Below are 23561 nucleotides of genomic sequence, written 5' to 3' on the forward strand. Positions count from 1 at the left end.
GCTCAGGTAGTGGTCACATGTTGGAAGCCAAGCCTGAACCTTCTGAGGATGGAATGTATCCTAGGGCAAGACAAGAGAGGAACTGGACATTTTGCCTACATTTCCCAGTACCTTTTCCTGTCCTTCCATCTGCAACAAGTAGCCCAATACACCCTCCTCCCCTTCCTGTCTTCTGCATTTTAGGCCATAACCTTGGGTTTTCTTCTGTGCCAGTAAGTAGGAGATCAGCGCAGTCAGCCCTCTGATCATAAGAGAGCAAATGGGCCTCCCTGCCTGCCTTCTGTTGGGGACAAGGGAGCAAACCGTGATGGCCTCTGAGGTGGGAGGAGGGTATTGGGTGCTTCGTATGTACAGGGTTTCTTCTCAAGTCCTCCCTCTACTTTATACCCTATCCTCCCTTTCCTGTTCTCCTCTGGAACTTGCAGGGAAATTGGGGCTTTTAGGGAGCCACAGAGCTCCTATCTCCATCATCACTGAGCCAGTACATGTCCACTGTCCACAGGCCCTGCTTGGACTGGGACAGGGTTTGAGTATCCAATGTAAGGATACTACCCAGGAAGAGAGGGAAAGAGTAAGGCAAATCCTTATCCAGCGTAGCAATTGCCCCCAACTCAATATCAGACCTTCCTTCTCCCAGAACAAAATTGTTGCTATCCCAGAGAAATGTCATGCAGCTTCTCTCACATTCCCTTTTGTGTTCACTTTACTGGGTGCCCTGCTCTTCTCTTCCCCACTCCCCAACTCTATTTCCCCTAAAACAGGATCTGTTTTAGAACTGGTCCCCTCTCCCTTCTGAGAATCCATTCCTATGGCATCCAAAAAACCTTGTATTTACTGGCAAACGTAGAAGGATAACACAAAAGAATGTTGTTGCATCCTTCCTCGAGCTCACCCAGTCAGTGGGGACACCCTAAGTGTAGGCTAGTTAGATGTGTACTATTATTAATTGCGTCTCAGCCTTTTGGCTAAGATCAAGTGTAGATGTGTACTATTATTAGAATTGGAGTACTTCCAGAAACCCTGTTCTGGTATTGGGTCATACCCCCTCCTGACCACACTTCAGCTCACCCTCACCCTACTGTTATATCTCTTTGTCCACATTCCTGCCACCTGAATTTAGGAGATAACTTTAAAGCTTTCCCCCGTCCCTACGGTTTCAGGAGAACTTGACATAACAGGTAGGATCTTCAAAGAAAAATTGATTTTTCTGACATTGTGTTACCTGAGGTCTCAAGTCCTGGTAACTAAGTAAATACACTTACCTCCCATCACTATCTTTGACAGACAATTTCTATACCTTCACACCTCATCCTTCTCTTAGGCCCATCCCTTTTGACACACTTTGATGATGTTGAATAGCCAGGCTTAACCCCTATGGCATTCTTTTTTTTTCTTTTTAAAAAAATATATCTTTATTGATTCAGGGAGAGGAAGGGAGAGGGAGAGAGAGTTGAAACATCAATGATCCCTGTGGCATCCTTAAGAGGCTGACATCATAGTTATAGTCAAAGTCCTTTATTGGGAAAAAAGGAGATTAAGAGCAAGAGCTGAAACCCTAGCTGGTTTGGCTCAGTGGTTAAGCGTTGGCTCCCCCAGACTGAAGGGTCCCTGGTTCGATTCCGGCCAAGGGCATGTACCTCCGTTGGAGGCAACCAATCAATGTGTCTCTCGCATTGATATCCTCCCACCCCCACCCCACTGTCTCGGAAAAGCAATGGAAAAAATATCCTCAGGTGAGGATTTAAAAAACAACAACCAAGAGCAGGGAGCTCCCCCTTCCTGGGTGGGGACACAGGTGCCGGGAGCTGGAGAGAACAGGGCTTCGCCATGATTATGTTTCCTCTTCCCCTGGTTTCTGACCATTTCTAAGCCCATCTTCACCTCCCTATCCCCTCCACCCCTCCACTTACTATAGAATGCCAACATAGTCCTCCACAGCAGGTATCGGCATCTCCTGCCAATTTTGCTTATATTCCAAGACCAGCTGGCCCAAACCTGTGACCTGAAAGGAGGCAATGAAGAAAGGGGAGAGGGTGACAAGAAGTGATGCAGTTTGGCAGGCTGACCTGTATGAGGCTTTGGGCATAGCCTGGGGTTAGATATGACTATATAGGATGAATGAATCTTCCATGCATTTAGCCAGTTGGCATAATTCTCAGAACCTTGAATGGCTTGAGGCTCCTAAGGAAGAGGCAGAAATGTAGGCTGTGAGTCTCCCTCCCTCAATGCATCTTTCTACCTGACCCTCACTACTCCAAATTCCCTGAGCTCACTTACTGACCTGTTGATCTTGCCACCCCTTTTTCTTTCCTGTACTCAGTCCCCTTGCACTGAGAGTCCATTCCCTCTTCTCTTACCAAGACCACATTCCCACAGATCATGAGACTCATGTTTTTGGTGAAGGCTCCCACAAAATCCACCAGGGCTGGACGCTGGCTAGGGGAGATAGTTAGCACCAGGTGCTGTGGTCTGTGGAGAGGAAGGCAGAGATAATGTTTAAAGTAGAGGTCAGCTCATTACCACCCACTGGAAGATTTTAGAGAAGATTTTAGGGAGAAAGCAAGAGTATTGGGCTTCTCCATCTCACAGCATAATGAAGGAAGCTGGTTCCTGAGGCATCTCCTGCCAGGGAGCATGCCCTCCTCAGAGAACCCATTTTCTCTGCCCCACTAGAATTCTGTTCCTTTTTCTCCATTGCTCCACCCAGATTTTAGGAAGCTGGTTTCCTTTTATGAATAGAGCAGGGATAAGAAAGCTCAGGCCTGTAAGAACCAGTCATGTACTATCAAAGAATAAAGTGGACCAGGTGGGAACTGTGGCAACATGGAGAGCACCTATCCTATCCCGTGGGACAGCAGATCCTTGGCTCCAGCTGAGTATGTCATGTGGGAGGGAAGCCCAAGACTATCAAAAGCATGTTAAATGTTGACACTTTTTTAAAATTGTAAATGCTGTGCAATCTGAACAAAACTCATTTGCAGGCAAGATCCAATTCAGAGGCTACTAGTTTTCAACATCTGGTCTAGAAACTCCCTCACTGGAAGTTCTTGACACTGGATGGTCCTGCATGTTGGTCAGGTGGAGAGTGATCAGAGGTGGGGCCTCACCAGTCAGATAGGAGAGGAAATGAGGATTTACTGTTGGTAGGTCTGGCTTCTTATGGGGGCCAGCCTCTTGCTGTATCTCACTCCCTTACCCACCTGCCCACTCACTCACCAGGACTCTTGTAGGACGGATAGCGCAGCAGCAGCAGGACAGGCAACAGAGCAGTGAGTGCTGCCCTCCAAGTGAGGATGAACATGATGGGCAGGCAGAGCAGGCAGGAGAGCCAGGGGATCTGCCAGGGGAAGAAAGGGTGCCAGCCTGCAGGGGGAGTGAATGCAGCTCATCCCTTGTCGAAGCCTCAGTACCACCCACCCTTGTACCCCAAGGATGCTCCTCCAACTCTCCCAGGTCCTCCCAGCCCCAGGCCTCACCCCAACACCTGCCCATACTAGCCAGGCGACTGGCTAAGGGAGGCTTGGAGACAGCCCAAGTTGACAAGGGCATAGGAGCAGAGGAAAAAGTTGGAGTTGATGGGAGCAGTGGTGTTCAGACCAACTTTGGGGGAGGTGAAAGGTCAGGGGGTTATTTTCCAAACCGGAGTTATTGGATCCATGTTTGGAGAGTCAAGGGCATCATCTTCTGTCTTCCCTTTCCCCATACTCACTATTTCCTACTGTTAAGATCCCTGAGCTCCCTCAACTCTTTCCTCTGTGCTCCCCACTCCACCCTCCACACACATCACCACCCCCACCACCAAGGTAGCACAGTTTTCATCCACTTTCAATACTAGAGAGATGGAAAAGAGGCTTTAGGATCAGGTCCTAATACTCAGAGGTAGGGCAGTGGGGGGCATGAGGAGACGTGACTAATGAAGCCCAGTGTGGGAGCTGGGAGTAGAGTACTCCCAGTAAGGATGAAACCGACAGCAATGAGGAAGGTAAACCGATAGCCTCACAGCAATTCAATGTTCCTGCCATAGCCTTTCCCTAAAAAGCCAATGACTGGGTACAACTTATCCTGGTACAGCGCTATAAGAAGGCATGGAAATCATCAGGGGAGGGTCCCAGGCAGAGGAGAATGATAGTCTCCTATTCCTAAAGGGGCTGAAGGGAGTGGGGGGCACAGAGGGAAGAGTTGAGGGAGCTTAGGGACCTTAACAGGAAGAAAGGATGGAAGGAGTAGGGTGTGGTGAGCTCTCTGGGAATGTGCAATGGGAAAAACAGGAGGTGATGGGACACCTTCCCCAAACTTTGCCTTGATTTATGAGCAGACTTTAAATTTTGCTACTGTGAGCTTGGATCGTCTCTGAAACACCAGCCAACCACAGTTATCACCATCTAACTCCTGGTTGCTGGGACTGAGCCCTCTTTTGCTCCTTCTCACAAAATTAGACTCTTGGGATGGCCCTGTCTACTTACATTCTCTCCTTTCCCCAACAAGCCTCTTGCTAAGAAACCAACTAACCTGGAAAGGCTGAAACAAAACAGGAAAGCGCAGAGGACAGGGTAGCACTGAAGATCATTCCTGCAGTGCTGAATCAGGGGACTGAAGGCACACACTGTGCTCATGGCCTGAGAAGAGCAGGGGAAGTAGAAGTCAATGCATTCTGGAGGCAATGCATTCCATCCATATTTTCCCCTAGCTTTCCCAGAAGTCACGGGGCATATTACATTTTATCCCATCTTTGAAGGTTTTACCCCACCCACATGTATCCACATTAGTCATTATCGGCTTTTCAGCATCTATGCTATGCCCAGCAATGAGCTAGGTAAGATTTATCTCTTGAATCTTCCCCTCTGGCTCACTCACCTGGTGGTGATTTGAGAGCCCATAGAGGCAGGACCCTTGCTCTCGATAATTGCTAAAATCCCAGCTATACTGGCACTCTGGCCCCAGGCAACTCCCATTCTACACATACATGTCAATCCTATCCTGAATCACACAGGAGCCTGGAAATGAGACTGAGGACCACACACTCCTTTATGGGGAGGAAATCCCATTCCATAGCTGGGATTAGGTACCAGTGCCCTTCAGCACTGGTCTAGGTACCATCAGTGTCAAATGGGTAAGTGGAAGTGTATATGCATGGGGGCAGGGAGAGGGGACCAAATTGATAATCAAAGAACACCATATAATTCATTAATTAAATGAGTAATGGGCAGAAATAGTGAAGGAAGGTGGTGGTGGGGGGGCTACTTTCTTCATGTAAACTGCTTTGAATATTTTGATGACTGCTCTCTTTTCATCACTTATACCCTAGCACCTCAGAAAGGCAGGTTGTTCTTCATAGAAGGCAGGAGTGGAGGGCCTTACCAATGGTGGCAGAGATGCCCAGGTAGAAAAGTGTGGTCCATGTGATGACAAGGAGGGTTCCTCTGGGGATAGCTGTTGCAGGTATCTCAACTTTTGTTGAGAACAAAAGTTGAACCATTAGCAGAGAGAAAGAATGTGCTCCATGCCTAGACATCCTTCTCACCTTGAGGTCCCCAGAGATACTGGTCCCAGTGAATACCCCATGGCTGAAGAGAAGATGGGGAACATACCAAAGAAACTGCCCCCTGGACCACACTACTGTTTTCCAAGAAAATGCTTCCAACATAAAAGTACAGAGAAAAAAGATGTAGTTTTGAAGAGCATCTCCTGGCTTCCCTTCATTCAGCCAAGATTATTACCCCTCTACCCAGGTTAGTGTCAGTAACTTAGGTGAGGCTGGGAAGAATAAGGGAATTTTGCAAACTAGCCAGCCTGGGGGCACACAGGACTCTCAGTGGTCTGATGGTCAATTTCCAAATGACATAGAGAATCAGAAGTCAAGGGGTCTTTTCTGAGGTTTGGGCTAATGAGGTCCCCTGCTCCAAGGGGAGGTGATATTGTGAGGCATTCACTCCCTTTAATGCATTTCTCATTTCTTGGCCATCTTCCCACTGTCTCACTTAGGTACCCAAAGAAGCCAGTGGCTTGTCTGCTGGGGTTTGTGGGAGGCATGTCCCAAGCTGGTAACTGATAAGAGGAGGATCAGGAAAAAGATAATTTGGACCTGGGATACCATGGGTCACACACACAAGGACAGGAGAAATGTGAGCGGAAGGGAAGGAGTAACTACTACTCCACTCCTGTCCTTTGTCTCACCTTCACTCTCCTCTCTAGTCCTCTAGTTACCTTTCTGACCAGCCTTTTCCATAAGAGTGTGGCTAAATGGGAGTCCTTTTTCTTCTTGCCTCATACAGCAAAGTGTCCCTTCCCATTCCAGAGGGGCGCACCTCAAGATTTTAAATATCTGGGAGCAAGAAACAGAATTTCTCATCTGGTAGTCTTATCTGGTACTTATCCCAGCAGATCCTCAGAATTAGTTCTCCTTACTTTCCCCTTGAAGAACTGACATGTGGAATTTCTCTCAAAAAGCTGTTCAGTTTCAGGTCTGGGTCCCTAGAAATCTGCTCTGCCAGCTACACAAACACATATACACAACCCCCCCCCCCACACACACATTTGGCCCCTCTCAGATTATTCCAGTTCTCACAGCCATCCTCCAGCCTTCTCAGCCCCACTTCAATTCCCGGCGCCTGTCTTAGACTCCCATGCCCAGAAAGACAGTCACAGTCACCATGCCCACCACCCACAACTCATTTTCAGGATCCATGCTGCACCGCATGCTTCTAGAAGGGCAGAACACAGAGGTAGGGGCTCATGAAGACTTAACTGACTGACCCAATGCCTCCATCTGATTCTTAAAATGACTCACCCAGGTTAGAGTCACAAAATATGCAGGCTGGGTGGTCAGCTAGCATGAGAAAAAGATGCTCCAAGGGAGGGGATGGGCAATACTCAAACCAGGTCCAAAATGGTGTTTACAAAACCTGTCATGTGCAAAGCCAGGGCTACTGAATTGATAAAAGTGAAAATGATCCTGACGGAACCCTCAAGTGCGGAACCCAAGCTGTATGAGATAAGGAAGTGTGTGCCACCTGATCAGGAGCCAGTCTGTGGTCTCAGCAATTCCTTACAGGAGCGGGAGCCCTGAGATAACTGAGCAGTAACAGACTCATCAGCCTTGACTTTGCCATAGTGGGGATGGCTGAGACAGACAGGCTGGTGATAGTAGTGATTGAGCTGAGAGCAGGACAATGAACCATGTGAGCCCTGGGCCATGTGGGGATATAAATGGTGCCCCTTTAATTCGCTCTGGCTAAGTCCTGAAATCCCTTCCTACTGCCCAGCAGAGCCCTGAGCTCATACCTATGGCCACCTAGCAGCGATCTAGGACAGCCGCACATAGAGGATGTGCCCCAGATGTTGAGCATGCAGCAGATCTGGTGGAGGAGGGGGTGAGGGAGGAACTGAGGTCAGCCTCAGCCCCCTCCTCCCTCCCACAGAAGTAGTACCCTCTGAGAACTCTGGAGTGAAGTTCTCTGTCCCTTGCCTAGATCCTCAACCTTTGGGAACCCTGAGTTACCATGACTCCCATGACCCAGTAGAAGTGCACTAGGGCCTTGCCAGGCCCAGCCCCTGAATTCTCCCATCATCTTGGGAGTGTGGCTTGATGTGGGCTCCTCTGCAGAGGTGGAAGCCAGGCTAGACCCTGACTGAGACAGCAAAGACCAGGCTGAGATACCAAGACCCCTCCCCAGCCAGCACATCAGCAACCAGGAGGAAGGCTAGGAGACCCGGTGGTGCTGTGGGGGTGGGGCATATCAGTCCCAAGGCTTTAATGGAGGGTGCATGATAGCCCAGGGCAGCGGGTTTCATCTGCCTTCCAGTGTTTGCTGTGAGGCATGTGTCTCACTGTGGCAGAGCCACGCAGTCTCCAGAGACTGGCAGCTGCCTCAGTCCCAGCACCAGGGAGTTGGCACAGAACTCAGAGTGGGGTCCAGTGTCTTTGTCCTTGGGGAGGTGGGGTGGGAGCAGAGACTGACCTCAGGTGTATTTCCAATGGCTGGTTCCCCTTCTTCCTGGTGGGGGCTCCAGGTGTTGGCCTCCTCTCCCTCAGAGGAGGCCATGAAATGTCTGAATTGGGGGAGAGGGTACAGAGGCTGGTCACTAATCGACCCCTTTTCCAGCCAGAACAACCACTCGCTGGCTGCCTTTCTCTGTTGAAACATTTTGGGGGAATGTAGCCCCTGGTAGGCTGGGGTACCCAAGAGGGGAGTGGCAGCTGAGGAGGGGGTGCTGTGCCTGAGCAACTGGCCTTCCTGCCCCTCCCCCACGAAAACATCACCCCTCTCACCTGAGTCTTAAAGAACAATCTGGCTTCACTCCCAGGTTAAGTCAGCTCGTTGAGTGAATCTGCTCAGCCTGGACCGGCCTTTATATGGGCCAGAGAAGCCAGCCCCAGCCGCCCGCGGCCCGTCCTACCTCCCTGGCAGAGGGCAGGGGAAGGGTGGTTGCTGCCCTGTTCTCTAAATTCCTTCTCCGTGAGGTTATCTGCAACTGCGTGGATTTAGAGGTCTCAGGATGAGAAAGGGGCACTGTCCCCGACACGGGGAGTGGCTGCTGGCGTCCTGCCCCAGGCAGAATTCTAGAGCGCCCCTAGGCCACCGGTCCAGGACTCGGGTCCCAGCGGCAGCGGGATCAGCCCCACCGTTCCCCACGGTGTGGTCGTCATCCCGGCCGCCTATGAAGACACAGGGTTTCGGTTTCCCTCTCTCACCACGGACCCTACCGGTGGTCATGGAGGAAACGCCCTGGGGGGGGTCACCTAGGGGGGTCACCGCGGGTGGTAGCCCTCACCCAGGCCCCTTCCCCCTCCCCACCCACTGCACCCACGTTGGGCCCAGCTGGGTTACGTTTGCGTTTCACATCAGTAGCGTTTGCTCCAGGGTCCCAGTTTCATCATGCACGGAAAAATCAACAAAGCCCAGGCAATGCCCCAAAACATGCTTCCCTCCTCGCCCCGTTTCCGCGGGTCTCGCAGCAGACTCTTCGCTCCCGCCCTCCGCCCCGCGATGGACGCAGCCTCTCGGCCGCGGCTCACTCCATCCCGTCCCGCATCCTCGTTGGCCTCCGAATCTGCCTCGCTCAGCAGCGGGACACCACGTACAGGTCGAAGCCGGTGGGAGGTCATCTGGGGACCCGGCCCGGGAGGATTGGGTGTCGGAGCTCGCGCGCCCGGAGCCCAGGCCCAGGCCTGCCAGCGCCGGCTATAATTAGCGGGTGCGGCTGCTCACGCGGATGCGGGGCGAGTTCCCTCGGCCACGCGGCGCCCAGCAGAGCAAGGGCAAGTGAGAGGGCAAGCGGAGCGCCGGTGCCTCGGGAAGGTGACGCGCGGATGCGGGCGAGGCGGGCGGGGCGCCGCCCGGGGCACTGGGCGTTGGCACGCGCTTCGCGCTGGCTCGGCCGCGCCTCGTGCCCCCCGGGCTTGCGCGGTGTAGCCTGGCTGCCGGCGCCCAGGAGCGGAGGGCGGGAGGCGGGGGGTGGGGGCGGGGGTGGGGTGGGAGCGGGGGCGGGGGCCGGGGAGGGTCGGGGGAGCGGTTCGAATGGTGCGAAGTAGGAAGAGATACTGACTCGTCCCCAGGCAGGGGTCCAGCCGACTCTGGGGGTTCAGCTCTGACCCCCTCCTCTCCTTCCTCTGCTCGTCTGCAGCAAGCAAGGGAACTGAGGCCATGAGCGTCTCGGACTCCGAACATCGGCCCTCGGACCCGGGGCGCGTCTCCCTTCCCGTGCAGAAGGGCGGCCTCGGCTTCCCTTCTCCTGGCCTGAGAAACCCGTCCTGGCCTCGGACCCCCGACGAGGATCCAAGCTTGCCCCCCTTTCCTCTGGAGGAGCCTGGGCCGAGGCCCATGGCCCCCGGGGACCTTCCCTCTCCAGCCTTGTCCCTAGAGGAGGAGGAGGAGGAGGAGGGTGACGACGACGTGGCGGAGCCCGAGGGGCTGCGCAGCGAGGAGCATCCGAGCCGGTTTTTCGCGGAGGCGCAGCGGCTGCGGGAGCAGCGACTGCTGCTGGACGAAGAGGTGTCAGTGGGGGGGCGAGTGCACGGGGTGCATCGGGTGATCTTGGCCGCGGTTAGCAGCCTTTTCCGAGCCCGGCTGCTGGGCGGCATTGGCGCGCGAACTCCCTTCAGCCTCGACGTGGCCCCCGGGGCCTGGGAGGCCGTGCTGACCTTCGCCTACGAGGGGGTGCTGAGCCCCGCCCCGCTGAGGGACGTGCTGGCGGCCGCGAAGGCCCTGGGAGCGCCCCGCGTGAAGGCCGCGGCCCAGAGGAAACTCGAGAGGCCTGGAAGGGCCCCGGGAGGTGAAGAGCAGCCCAGCCAGGCCGAGGAGCTGCGGGAGAACCTGCGCAGCATTGAGCGCTTATACCAGGAGGGAGCCGGGTGTGACCTGGAGCTGCAGGCAGGCGGCTGCCGGCTGAGGGGTGAGGGCCTGCGGCGCATTCCTAACTGCAGGTGCAAATGCTCCCGAATGGTGTGTGCAAGCAGCAGGTCGCTACCATAGTGATTCTGATGCCAGCTGCAGTCAGAATTCCCCTGGGGGGTCTTTGGTGCCTCTCCTGACCCACTGAGAGTGGTGCATGCGCACTTGAGTTGTTTTCCTAAGAGCACTGACAAATTGAAGCTGACTGTCCCCACTGTGGCTTTTCCTGGGCCCAGTAACAAGGAATTAACAGCCAGCTGGCTGGAGCTAAGGTGCAGCCATTGCCAAGAGAACAAGCAGAAAGTGATTTGACTCAAACAGGAATTAACCAAAGGCTCTTCTTGGCATCTTCTATTTAGGGCACAGAAAAAGCCAAAGGAACATGGTAGAAAAACTCAGTGTATCTTTTCACCTAGGTGTGCTTGACACCATGGCTGGTGTGGTCCTATAGCTAATGAGTAAGGTCCAGTACTGCTTTGCCAGAATCTTAAGGCTGTCAGGCCATGACACTTTGAAGTTAACTCTCCTCATCACCAGGAAAGCTAAGAATGGCTGAATAAGTTGAGTTCAGATTCTACTAAGATTTAGTGAGGTAATGGGTTACCATGAATTGTTACATGTGCCATCACTTTTAATTCTCATTGAAAACTAGTGAGGTAGGTGCCATTATTTCTAGGTGCAGATAAAGAATATTAAACTAAGAGATGTTAACTGGTAAGAGCCAGCATAGAAGCCCACATCCACTAGCCCAGTCTACTCTCATTAGGCCATGCATTGTCTCCTATGCAGCCAAACCACACATAGGAACTGGCAAATGAATTTGGAATGCAGACACATAAATATTTAAAATTAAAAGGAATTAGCTTGGAGATGATCTAGTTAGGCTCTTATACTTTATTGATAAAGAAATCAGACTTCAAGATATGTCCAAAATCACACAGCTACTGCTCATTAGAGGAATGACTGGGGCCCAAAGGCTTCTGGGACTCCCAGAAAGAAGAGCATCCTGCCTTAGTCAGTTTGGACTGCTATAACAAAAATAACAAAAAAATATCAGAGACTGGGTGGTTTAACAACACAAATTTATTTCTCACAGTTCTGGAGGCTGAAGTCCAAGGTGAAGGTTATACATGGTCAGGTTCTGGTTAGGGCCCTTTTCCTGGTTTGGAGAAAGCCACCTTCTCACTGTATTTTCACATGGCACGCACACACACACACACACACACAGATGGGTTGCACTCTCAAACTTAATTACCTCCCAAAGGCCCCACCTTCAAATATCATCACATTGGGGATTAGGGCTTGAACACATGAATTTCGGGGAACACAAACATTCCATCCATAGCAGATCTCTAATGTGTTTGTTATCATTTCTGATAACACTAGAGTGGAAGAGAGGGGGAGAAAAACAGAGAGACAGAAACATCATTGTGGGGCCTGGGGTCAAACCGGCAACCCAGGTACATGCCCTTGACCAGGAATCAAACCTGTGACCTTTTGGTGCGAGGGCCAACACTCTAAGCACGGAGCCACACCTACCAGGGCAGATGTACATCTCTCAATCCTCCTCTTGTACAGTCCTCTTTCCCTTTTTATGACTTGACTTATTGAAGAAACAAGAATAGTTACCCTATAGAATGCTCCATTTTCTAGGTTTGAATGTGTTTTCCCTTATGGCTTTGTTTAGCTTGTTCCTTTAGCCTCTCAATTTCCTATACATTTGAATTTAGAGATAAAGTCTTGATTAGATTTAGGTTAAATATTTCAGTCAAAACACTCCATAGGTGATGCCAAGCACCTCTTGTTTTACGTTACATTAGGAAGCATATGAGATCTAGTTGTTCAACAGCATTTGTTCATAGGACAGTTCCAGATAAGCAGGATATCAATACACAGTATGCTCACAGCAGCCTGACATCAGTGACAGTGGATGGTGAGGATCTGCCCAGAGAGCCACTGCATGGCAATAGAAAACAAATCACTTCTTTTCCCTAAGACTCGGTTTTCTTATCTTAAAGGGAGAAACTGAACTAGATGATTTTGAAGGTTTCTAGTTTAAAATCTCATGATTCCATCTCTGTATTGAGATGCAGAGTGGTGGTGTGCAGAGGAAAGTTAGAACACATGGGAAATCTTAAGCACTAAATCTTGGGCAAGAGGAGATGACAGTCTGAGTAGGTTGGCTCATAGCCATTCCTAAGTGTCATACCACTTTCTGAGTAAAATCTAACTAACAGAATGGCTGATGTCAGTGGCTCTTACAATTGTAAAGAAAAGAATTTTATTCTATACACAATATAGAGAGACTTATACAAGTTGCACATTGGTCTTTGCAGTTTATTTTATGCCCCCTGTTAGCAAATGCTGTCTATAGCATCTTCTCAACTTGATCCATCAAGACTCTTTTTTTAATTGACCTGGATCAAAAAGACTAAAGCAATATTTATCAAAGTACCTTCAGGCCACTAACATGAGAGTCATGCAGGGTCCTTGAGAATGTTAAAACACAAAATCCTAGGAATTCCGCTCAGACACACTAAATCAGCATCTCCAGGGGTAAGTTCCTGAAACCTTCATTTTAACAAGCACCCCATGGTATTCTGATGCACACCACAGTTTGGCATGTGGCCTTGGGTGGTTGGTCCAAAGTTGGGGCTGTGAAGTTGGGATAGTGCCTAGTAGTTTGCAAAATTCTGGATCCCCATCTGCTTCTTCTCCCTCTTGCAGTGCACCGAGCAGCCCTGGCCTGTGGCAGCGAGTTCTTTGGGGCCATGCTCCTGAGTGGGATGAAGGAATCCCAGGGCACACAGGTGTCCCTGCACACCATCTCTGCCCAGGACCTGCGACTCCTCGTCTCTTTTGCCTACTCTGGGGTTGTGCGGGCAAGATGGCCAGGACTGCTGAGAGCTGCCCAGGCTGCTCTGCAATACCAGAGCTCCTCCTGCCTGGCTCTGTGCCAGACAGCCTTGGCACGGGGCCTCAGCCCTGCCCGTTGCCTGGCCCTCTTCCCCATGGCTGAAGCCCCCGGATTGGAGAGGCTCTGGAGCAAAGCCCGTAATTACCTCCTCACCCACCTGCCCGCTGTGGCTTTGTGCCCCACTTTCCCTTCTTTACCAGCTGCCTGCCTGGCTCAGCTGCTGGATAGTGATGAGCTACACCTGCAGGAAGAGTATGAGGCCTTTGTGGCTGCACGGTGTTGGCTAGCTGCCAACCCTGAAACCCAGGAGTCAGAGGCCAAGGCCTTGCTTCAATGTGTCCGCTTTGGCCGGATGTCTACCAAGGAGCTTCGGAAAGTACGGACAGCTGGGCTGCCTCCACCCCTGTCCGCAGACTTGCTGCATCAGTTGATAGTGGAGTCTGAGGTCCCAGGTCCAGAGAGGCGGAGGGAGCCTGATCAGGCTTTGGTAGTGATTGGTGGGGATGGGCTCAGTTCAGACATGGCCATAAAACAGCCATCCCGAGGAGTGTGGTGGGCCCGGGCCTTCCGCTGCGGCATGGGACTGGTTCGAACTGTGGAGTGGGGCCGGCTGCCTGCCCTGCCTGCCCCAGGACGCTTCCGGCATGGGGCTGCGAGCCTGGCGGGAAGTGAAATCTACGTGTGTGGAGGACAGGATTACTACAGCCACTCCAATACCTTGGCTTCCACTCTCAGGTATGACACCCCCACCCCCAAGAACGGCAGACCACGAGGTGAGCAGCTGAGGGAAATTGCGGGCCCAGCCAAGCACAGACTCCCAGAGTCACTCTTCCCATCTCTTGTCGCACTGTGTCCAGGTGGGACCCCAGTCAAGAGGACTGGGAGGAGATGGCACCTTTGTGCCAGGCCCGGAGTTTTTTCCCTCTGGTGGCACTGGATGGACTACTTTATGCCCTGGGTGGACGAGCCAATGGTGTTGCCCTAAACTCTGTGGAGACCTATGACCCCGAGCTCAATGTCTGGAGGTGAGAAGGGAAAGGGGCGGGAGGTTCTAGCCTTTAAGGAGAGACTAGCAGACGTGGAGGAGAAGGAGAGTTGAGGATGACTGCTGCCTGATCGTGTGCCCTGTTCTCCCTTAGGCCAGCACCTGCACTTCCAGCACCACGGTTTGCCCATGCAGCTGCTATTTTGGAGGGCCGATTGTACATAAGCGGTGGCTGTAACGGGTCTAGCCAGTTCCTGACCTCACTGCTGCACTATGACCCCAAACTTGAGAAGCCAGGGACACTTCTGAGCCCTATGGGGGTACCTCGGGCTGGCCATGTCATGGCTGCTCTGGGTGGGCGGTTGTATGTAGCAGGCGGGGTAGGTGAGACTGGGGACCTGCTAAGCTTTGAGGCCTATGAACCAAGGACTGATAGCTGGACTCACCTGGCACCCCTGCCCTCCCCCCATGTGGGAGCTGCAAGTGCTGTGCTGCAGGGGGAGTTCCTGGTGCTGGGGGGCTACAGCCACCTTACTTATGCCCTCTCCCACCTTATCCATGCTTACTGTCCTGGCCTGGGCCGATGGCTCTGCCTGGGAACGCTGCCAAGGCCTCGGGCTGAGATGCCTGCCTGCATCCTGACTCGGCCCACTGTGCAGCACGTGGCTTTAGGTGCCACACGGCACCACACCAAACCTGCCGGGTGAGGGTGGAGCAGCAGTAGCAGATGGGGGAGGAAGGGATAAGACACCTCATGAGAGGACAGAGATGATGGGGGGAGAAAGAGAAGTCTTTATTCGTGATAGTATTTTATTCTAGTACAGAGTTTTACAACTCATAAACTGCTTTTCAATATATGATCTTCGTGGAAGAAAAGGTAGCTCCAGGATTCCAGGAGAAAGGGTGTTGAGGAAGGGGAACAGCTGAATACCTAGGTAAGAAGAGGAGACCCAGGAGCAACTATACAAGGTTTGGGGATCGTGGTATGATTTCTAGCTGGAAAAGTACTTCTAGATGAGAAGATAGTTAAGAAACTTCGGTAGCCAAAATGTAGGGGCCGTGAAAGGACAGCTGGGAAAATGATGACTCTGACCCATGGATCAAGGAGAAAAACATAGAAAGGCTATCCATGAATGAGTTTGAGGAGTCGGGGGCGGGGGGCTGTAATTGTTGAGCTCTTTCCTTTTGAGGCTTTGCTCCTCTCCACTCTCCAACCCCTGAACCCTCTTGACAATATTGTTTCTCAGGTTACTTGTAAGCCCTGTCTAGTGTTTCCTCAGCCCAGATACCACAGGCTGCCCCTAAGAGCCTCCTGGTTTTCAATCTGAGGCAGAAGTTCCCGTCTGGACCTGGCACAGCACAGGGGTGAGATGCCAGGGTGCTAAGGCGGGAGTGCTGCATGTGGGGAAGATTAGGAGGGCAGAGGCAAAGCAGGGAGGCGCCACCGCAGAAAAGGGACGCCGCAGGCTTGAGGAGATAGGGTGGAAGAAGTCAGAAGCCTGACTGGTTTCTTTCCTCTCCTTTGGGGTGAATCGAGGGATTAGGAGTGAAAAGAGGAAAAGAGTGAGAGGCAGAGAAGACCTGGGAAATTGGTTTTCCACCGTTCTGTGCCTTTCCGCCAGACTTCCTTGAATCCATTTCCTTTTTTCTTGGCCAGGGAACATTGAGTCAGATGCCTTCTCTCTCACCTCCTCCACTCTGCTCTTCGTTCCTTCCTTTTTTTTCCCCTCTCTTCTTTCTTTTCTCTCTTCCTCTCTCCCTCACAGCTATTAATTCCTTACTATGTGCCAGGCACTATATGAGACACTAAGGATACAAAGGTCAGAGAACTCCTGAGCGGCAGACAGACTTGTAAATGCATACCAGTTTCTCAGTGGACTTAGAAGTGTGAACATCTACCTCGGACCTCTCGTACATACTTAGCGGTGTGAGAGTCCAAGGGATGGAGGAGTGAAAGGCCCGGGGAAGCCTTCTGTTACGGAAGGCGCCATTATCAGGTGGCTGCAGTCTGAGCTGGATCTTGAAGGCTGCCTGATTCACCAGTCAGAGGAGGAAAGCATTCCTGCCAGAGAAAGGAAGCAAGTGGGGAATGTAGTGGCCTGTGTCTCCATAGCAAAGGGGGTGTCAGAATTCCAGAGGTCCTTCAGAGACTGCTGCTGCTGTGGCCAGCCTACTCTCTTCTCTGGAGCCTTTCTGAAGACAACGGCTTTCCCTTAATGATTGTATATTCCCTCCCTCCACGACCTCCCCTAAATCTTTTCTGTCTGGTATTTCCATTTCTCACCCCTGAGCAGCTTAGGACAAAGAAGGGCAAGTTCTTTGCCTAGATCTATCTTCTATCGCCATGGTTCATTAAGATTCTCACAGTCCTAAGGGCGAGAAGAAGGAGCCTCCCCTGTACCTCGCTTCAAGTACCCAGAGGTACCTGAAAGGTTTAGGGGTTTGGGGTTTTTTTTTTAGATTTTATTAAGGTCATTTTCTATACCTGTTTAGGAACATAGTTGAAAATGAGGAGGGGTAAGTAGGATATATAAGAGAAAAGAGAATAAAGGTGGAAGACAAGGAAGGAAGAAATTGGAAGCACTGAGAAACTATAAGAATTGAGTCTTTAGGGTGAACTGTGAGCACTTTTTTTTAATGATTTGTATGCAAAGATAGGCTTAAATAAAGGTTTCCCCATGATTGAATCATTCTTGTCTGAGTTTCTTTATTATAAAAAGCATTTAAAATTCCCCGTAATTTGACTTTTGTCTTCAATGCACTACTGAAACCATCCTCCCTCATTGTTACTGTGAGCTATTTCTCACCAAATCAAATGATCTAAGGCCATTCTCATTCTCCATCTTTCTGTAGGGATTGATTGGCTTGAAAACTGGCTCTTACTTAAAAATTTGTCCTCCCCTGGCTCCAGATATAGCACACTCTCCTGAGTTTTCTCTTATTTCTTCAACCCAAAGAGGTGACAGAAAACTCAATCAGAGTGTCCAAGAGGGCATGGCTCTATTCCAGGAGGAGCTGACAACCAAGGGTCCAAAAGTATACAGATGGCAACAGTTAGTTGTAGAGATCTCTGGCTTTCATTATTTAGTTTTATTTGTTTGTTCGCTTGTTTGTTTTTGTTAATCCTCACCTGAAGGTATTTTTTCCATTGATTTTTAGAGAGGGCAGAAGGGCAGGGGGAGAGAAACATCAATGTAAAAGAGATACATCAATTGGTTGCCTTCCACACCCGCCCCGAACGGGGCTGGGAATCAAACACGGGACCCTTGTGTGCACAGGCTAGTGCTCTAACCACTCTAAGCAACACCGAAGGGATGGCACTCCTTGGCCCCAGAAAGGAACCAGTCCAGACACTATACTCATCAACTGGACATTGCAGCTCAATGTCATTAATCAACAGTTAAGGGTGTAGGCTATATTTGGAGGAAAAAGTGAGTTTAAGAACTTGGAGATAAGAAAAATAAGCTCCAGAAGTTACTCCAGTGGGGAACAGAATGTCTCCACAACTCTGGTATAGTTATTTGACTGGAAAAATTCCACGATTAAATCAATGACAGTAATCTGAAGAAAGGTTGCTTCAACTCAAGAGAGTGGCTAGTTTAGAAAAGCAGGATTCTAAGGAACAAATATTGGCAATATGCCTTTAGCACTACCCATGGGGAAGAAAAGCTGACTTTGTAAACATCTTGCCAGTTGAGAGATTTTCTGTTGCAAGGCAAAAATTAGTTTATCTGGCTCCATCAAAATCCAACTGAAACATCCTTTAAGGATGTCCATGTAAGAATATCTAAACCTGTAAAAAAAATTTTTAAGACTTTGTTTGAGCCAAACTGACAGACTGACAGAAATCAAGACCTTAAATGCTCTTGAGAATGACAGTTTTGCTGTTTCTTTTATATATCTGGAATTAAGGAGGGTAATAAGGAAGATTATATGAAAGCGGGAGAATGCAAGGTACAGGACAGTTAACATTATGTGCTCTCTTGAGGGTGGTTACTCCTTCATGGGCTCTTGAAAAAGGATTATTCTGATGTTTCAAAGGTGTGTTAACTTAAATGCACAAGAACAAATAACAGGGATTGCTTACAGCAAAGATAAACTTTTTACTAAAGAAGTTGGGAGTCCAGCTTTTAGATCTAATTTCCAGTTTCCAAGAAATACACAGGGTAGAAGAACAAGCTGAAGACATTCTGAAGAGGCAGTCAGACAAATCCAAAGGTCGGACATTTTATAAGACAATGAATGGCAAGGCAATGTCATTGAAAGGGGACTGTTTAATTCGAAAAAATATATGCACCCCTATATGCATTGCAGCATTACCTACAAGAGGCAAAATATGGAAGCACTTCCAATAGCCAAGCGCTATCAATAGATGAGTGATACAAAAGTGGTTGTACAGAACATGGCAGCGTAGGTAACAGCTGTACCCGCCGCCTCCCACAACCACATCAAAATTACAACTAAAATACAGAACCACCATCACTCAGAACCTCCTGAAATCTGGCTGAACAGAAGCCCTACAATCAGGGAACTGAAGAAGCATCGAGACTGGTAGGAGGGGCGGAGATGCCGGCGGACAGGGGCTGAATCGCAGAGGCCTGGCCGAGGCCCCACACCTGGTGCCGAGGGTTAAACCCCGGGAGGACATCTCGGCAGTGGAGGTTTCCTGGAGTGAGGGGTCCCGGCCCCACATCAGGCCCCCAGCCCAGGGTTCCAGTGCCAGGAAAAGAAGTCCCACAACTTCAGGCTGTGAAAACCAGTGGGGACTGTCGCTGAGGGTCTCAGAGGCTGCGGGAGCCCCAGGCAGCTCCTCTTAAAGGGCCCGCACACGGACTCATTCAGATGAGCCCCAGCGCCGGGCAGCGGCTTGAAGGGAACCTGGGACATTCAGGGAGGAACTAACCTGCCTGAAATTGGGGTGAGAGGTGGAGGGGCAGCTTTCTCTCAGGCAGAAGAGCTGGCAGAGGCCATTGCTCCTTTGGCAAGCCCTCCCCCCACACAGCCGGCAGGCAGGCGCCTTCTCTGAATCTCCAGCACCTGACTCACACCTTTGGCCCTGCCCTGTGATTCCCGGAGGCCCCGCCCCTCCCCACCTGCAGGCTCATCCAGGCCATTTCCAGTGGCTTTTCTATGCAAGTGGCCTCTCGAGCCTCACGCTTAGGACTTTCCTAAGATCTCTCAAACAAGCAGCAGCATGCCCCATACGACTTGATAAGTGTCCCCAGGCCTGGCACTAGTGGCAGCTTGCATTGGTTCATAGCCTGGCCTCTCCTGGACACTTCCAAGCCCAGCACAAGTAGCAGCTAACTACGTTTTGCCGTGTAGCTCATGCTGGGTGGCTCTGGGCAAGGCACTGGCAGAGGCTGACTTTGCACCTCCCGGGAGGCCCCAGAGACAGTGCACCTGGTGGTCAGACTTGGCCACGCTGGATTACAACCCTACCACATCCATGAGTGACACACTCAAGGGGCGCACTTGGTGAACACCAAAGCTCCATTGAAGTAAATCCTGCTCCACAGGGGTTCTCCAGTACAGCAGCTCTTTGGCTGTAGTTGCAGCTGGTCCTCACAGCTGATTGGCCTGGGGGTCAATTCCTCCCAGTGATGCCAACAGCAACCAAGGCTCAACTACAACAGGACAGGGCACACAGCCCACACAGGGGAGCACCTAGAAGGTCCAGCTAAGGTGACTGGGGAGGCTGAGCCACTGGACCCCACAGGACACCTACTACACAAAGCCACTCTATAAATTCCAGGAGACATAGCAGCTCTACCTAATACATAGAAACAAACACCTGGAAGCAGCCAAAATGTGGAGGCAAAGAAACATGTCACAAAGGAAAGAACAGAAGAAATCTCTAGAAATGGAACTAAATGAAATAGAACCAAGCAAGCTACTAGATACAGAGTTCAAATAATGGTTATAAGGATGCTCAAGGATCTTAGTAAGACTATTAAGAAAACAAGTGAACATCGATGACATAATAAAGTACCAATTTGAAATGAAGGCAACATGAACTGAAATGAAGAATAATTTACAGGAAATCAACAGTAGAGTAAAGGACGCTGAGAATCAAATCAGCAATTTGGGATATGAGGAAACAAAAAACACCTAACCAGAAGAGCCAAAAGAAAAAAGAATCCAGAAATATGAAGATAGTATAAGGAGTCTCTGGGACAACTTCAAGCGGCCCAACATTCATATTATTGGGGTGCCAGAAGGAGAAGAAAGAGCAAGAAATTGAAAACCAATTTGAAAAAATAATGACAGAAAACTTCCCCTACCTGGAGAAACAAATAGACTTACAAGTCCAGGAAACACAGAGGGTCCCAAACAAGAGAAATCCAAAGAGGCCCACAGCAAGACACATCATAATTAAAATGCCAAAGATTAAAGACAAAGAGAGAATCTTAAAAGTAGCAGAGAAAAGCAGTTAGTTACCTACAAGGGACACCCATACAACTGTCAGCTAATTTCTCAACAGAAACCTTGCAGGCCAGAAGGGAGTGGCAAGAAATATTCAAAGTGATGAAAAACAAGGAACCACAACCAAGGTTGCTCTACCCAACAAAGCTATCATTTAGAATTAAAGGTCAGATAAAGAGCTTCTCAGACATGGAAAAGCTAAAGGTCAGATAAAGAGCTTCTCAGACACGGAAAAGCTAAAGAAGTTCATCACCACCAGACCAGTACTACAGGAAATGTTGAAAGGTCTTCTTTAAGAAGAAGCTAATGAACAAAAGAATCTGACAAACTAAATAGATCCAGAGACATTGACGCATGCAACAGACAATCATATTTTAGAGGGAAGAGGGAAGGGAGTGGAGGGTGGGAAGAGATTAACCAAAGAAGTTATATGCATATATGCATAACCCATGGACACAGACAATAACGAGGTGAAGGCCTGGGGAGGGGGTGGGAGCAAGGTGGAGGGGGTCAATTGGGGGGGAAAATGGGACACCTGTAATACTTTCAACAATAAAGATAAATAAAATAAATAAATAAATTTTTAAAAAGTGGTTGTACATGTATACAATGGACTATTAGTCATAAAATAATTGAAATTTTAACATTTGCAACAGCATGGACAGATCTAGAGCGTACTTTGCGAAGTGAAAGAAGTCAGAGAAAAAAAATACCATATGATTTCACTTACTTGTGGAATCTAAAGAACAAAATAGACAAACAAAATAGAAACAGACTCATAGCTACAGAGAACAGACTGATGGCTGGGTGCTGGGTGAAAAAGATGAAGGGATTAAAAAGTACTAATTGGTAGTGATGGGGATATGGACTGCAGCATGGGGAGTATGGTCAATAACATTGTAATAACTCTGTATGGTGCCAGGTAGGTACTTGAAATATCAAGGGGAATCATTGTGTAAAGTATTTGATTGTGTGGCCACTATGCCATACATCTGAAACTAATACTAAATGGTGTTGAATGTAAACTGCAACTGAAAAATAAAATTTAAAACATTTAAAATAAATAAATACATACATACATACATGCAGATGTTGGGGAGTGACTACCCACTATGACCAGTTAGGAATTTATGATCAAGTCACCTTGTGAGGTTAGATTCGGTTAGATTTATTTCATCCACAGAGATTAGTCAGTGGCTCTCTGACTGAAACAGGATCTCTGGGAATTGGACCCAGTTATTTATATAGATACGTATACAAAATTGAGGTGTGGCAGGGACATTCCTTATTAAATTGGAGTAGAGTAGGTTGTTACTGTCTCTCTGTCTGGGGAATCATTCTAGACTAGTGGTTTTCAAAATGTCCCTGGATTAGAGACCAGAATCACCATTAGCATGAATGAAATGCAACTACCATGAATATCATGGGATGATCATATCTTGTTTTGTTAAAATATCTGCCAAAAATTATTCATCATTTTGGAAAATCATGCCACATGAGCATCTATTCATGGTATTTCAACCTCTATCATAACACCCCTGTACCATGCTGCCTTTATAAGTGAAACTTAAAAAAAAAAAAAAGTCTTTATTGATTTCAGAGAGGAAGGAAGAGGGAGAGAAATACCAATGACGAGAGACAGTAATTGATCTGCTACCTTTGCATGCCCCCTACTGGGGATTGAGCCCGCAATGCGGGCATGTGCCCTGACCAGGAATGGAACCACAATCTCCTAGATCATAGCTCCATATTCAACCACTGAGCCATGCCGGCAGGGCTATAACTGTAACTTTCAAAGTAGTTCTCTACAGAGATGCATGCATCTGAGTACCACACAGTGTCCTCTTTAATGTCATGCCCAAATATTTACATATTTAAACACATAGTATTTTATAATAAACCACCTTCCTTTTACTATTCCTTTCTATCTCTTTAGGATATTTTATTTTTAAAAGTTGTGCATATAGGTAAATTATATTATTCATCAATTGTAGTTCAGGAGGATAAATGGTACATAAAAATATTTGTTATAAAAAGGGAGTTTGGGGACTGAAGGGGTGGCTAGTAAGGGAGGCGTCTAAGGAAGGAAGGAAGATGGAATCTGGCTCAATAAATTGCAAAGGTAGGATGGCCCTAATTCTGATCTGAAGCTCAGTTGTTACGTGAGAATGAAGGGTATCTTCCTAAGCAAAGGAGTATTTTCCTAAGCAAAGGCATATTTCCCAGATGACAGATCATCTGTTTTACACGAGGTAAGCATGTGTGTCCTACTACTATCTGTTTCGCCCTGCTCTTTAAGAAATAGCACTAGCATTACCATCTTCCAGGTCACTTGTCTCTTTCCTGAGTCTGGTCCCACCTTACGGAAACAATTCGCATTTAGCCATTCAGGATGGCTCCAAATAGATTCTTTGTAATCTACAGATCTCCTCCAGATGGACATGGGCTGCTCTAAGTTCACCCCGCCATAATTATTCCATAGTCACCTCCTTTTATTTCTATTTTCACAAAGTAACTTTTGGATGAATTAAGAATCTATCTGTCTTTGACACCAGGAAAAGCAGTGTCCAGACAGGCACTGAATATGCCAAAACCCTTTTCAAGAAACAGAGTTCGCAGATATAACAGCAGAAAGGAGAGGGCATTTAGCAAAGGAGGGGTCCTTGGTAGACATACAGGAGGAGGGCCAGACAGCGAGAAAAGGGAGGGACTGAACACAGGCCCCAGCAAAGGCTGCAACGCCCTCGGTGCACTCGCACCGCCGGCCGGCGTCGGCCCCGGGCGGGCGGCGCCCGGCTCAGCGCTGACGGCCGCGTCTCCGCCCGCGCGCAGTCCCTCCCCG

General features: G+C 49.4%; 1 protein-coding gene across 2 annotated transcripts; it reads left to right on the forward strand.

Moving 5' to 3' along the window:
* Positions 1-8968: 8968 nt before the first annotated feature.
* On the forward strand, positions 8969-16982 carry KLHL33 (kelch like family member 33). 2 transcript variants are annotated; one of them, XM_081131923.1, is made up of 5 exons: positions 8969-9299; positions 9625-10392; positions 13119-14043; positions 14166-14333; positions 14448-16982. In XM_081131923.1, exons 2-5 carry the CDS (start codon positions 9645-9647, stop codon positions 14998-15000), a joined length of 2394 nt encoding a protein of 797 aa, XP_080988049.1. In that variant the 5' UTR covers positions 8969-9299; positions 9625-9644; the 3' UTR covers positions 15001-16982. The 2 variants fall into 2 exon arrangements, with proteins under 2 accessions (XP_080988049.1, XP_080988048.1); XM_081131922.1 differs by lacking the exon at positions 14166-14333 and having other exon boundaries at positions 9191-9299; positions 14448-16973.
* Positions 16983-23561: the final 6579 nt, after the last annotated feature.

Source organism: Miniopterus schreibersii (genome assembly GCF_964146895.1).
Source record: "Miniopterus schreibersii genome assembly, chromosome: 1".
NCBI classification, from domain to species: Eukaryota; Metazoa; Chordata; class Mammalia; order Chiroptera; family Miniopteridae; genus Miniopterus; species Miniopterus schreibersii.

Bases quoted from the DNA above. Each gene is read 5' to 3' on its own strand.
- KLHL33 (XM_081131923.1), top strand. From the start codon at position 9,645: ATGAGCGTCTCGGACTCCGAACATCGGCCCTCGGACCCGGGGCGCGTC. The intron at 14,044-14,165 runs GTATGACACCCC...CACTGTGTCCAG, and splicing joins ACCTTGGCTTCCACTCTCAG to GTGGGACCCCAGTCAAGAGG. The intron at 14,334-14,447 runs GTGAGAAGGGAA...GTTCTCCCTTAG, and splicing joins CCCGAGCTCAATGTCTGGAG to GCCAGCACCTGCACTTCCAG.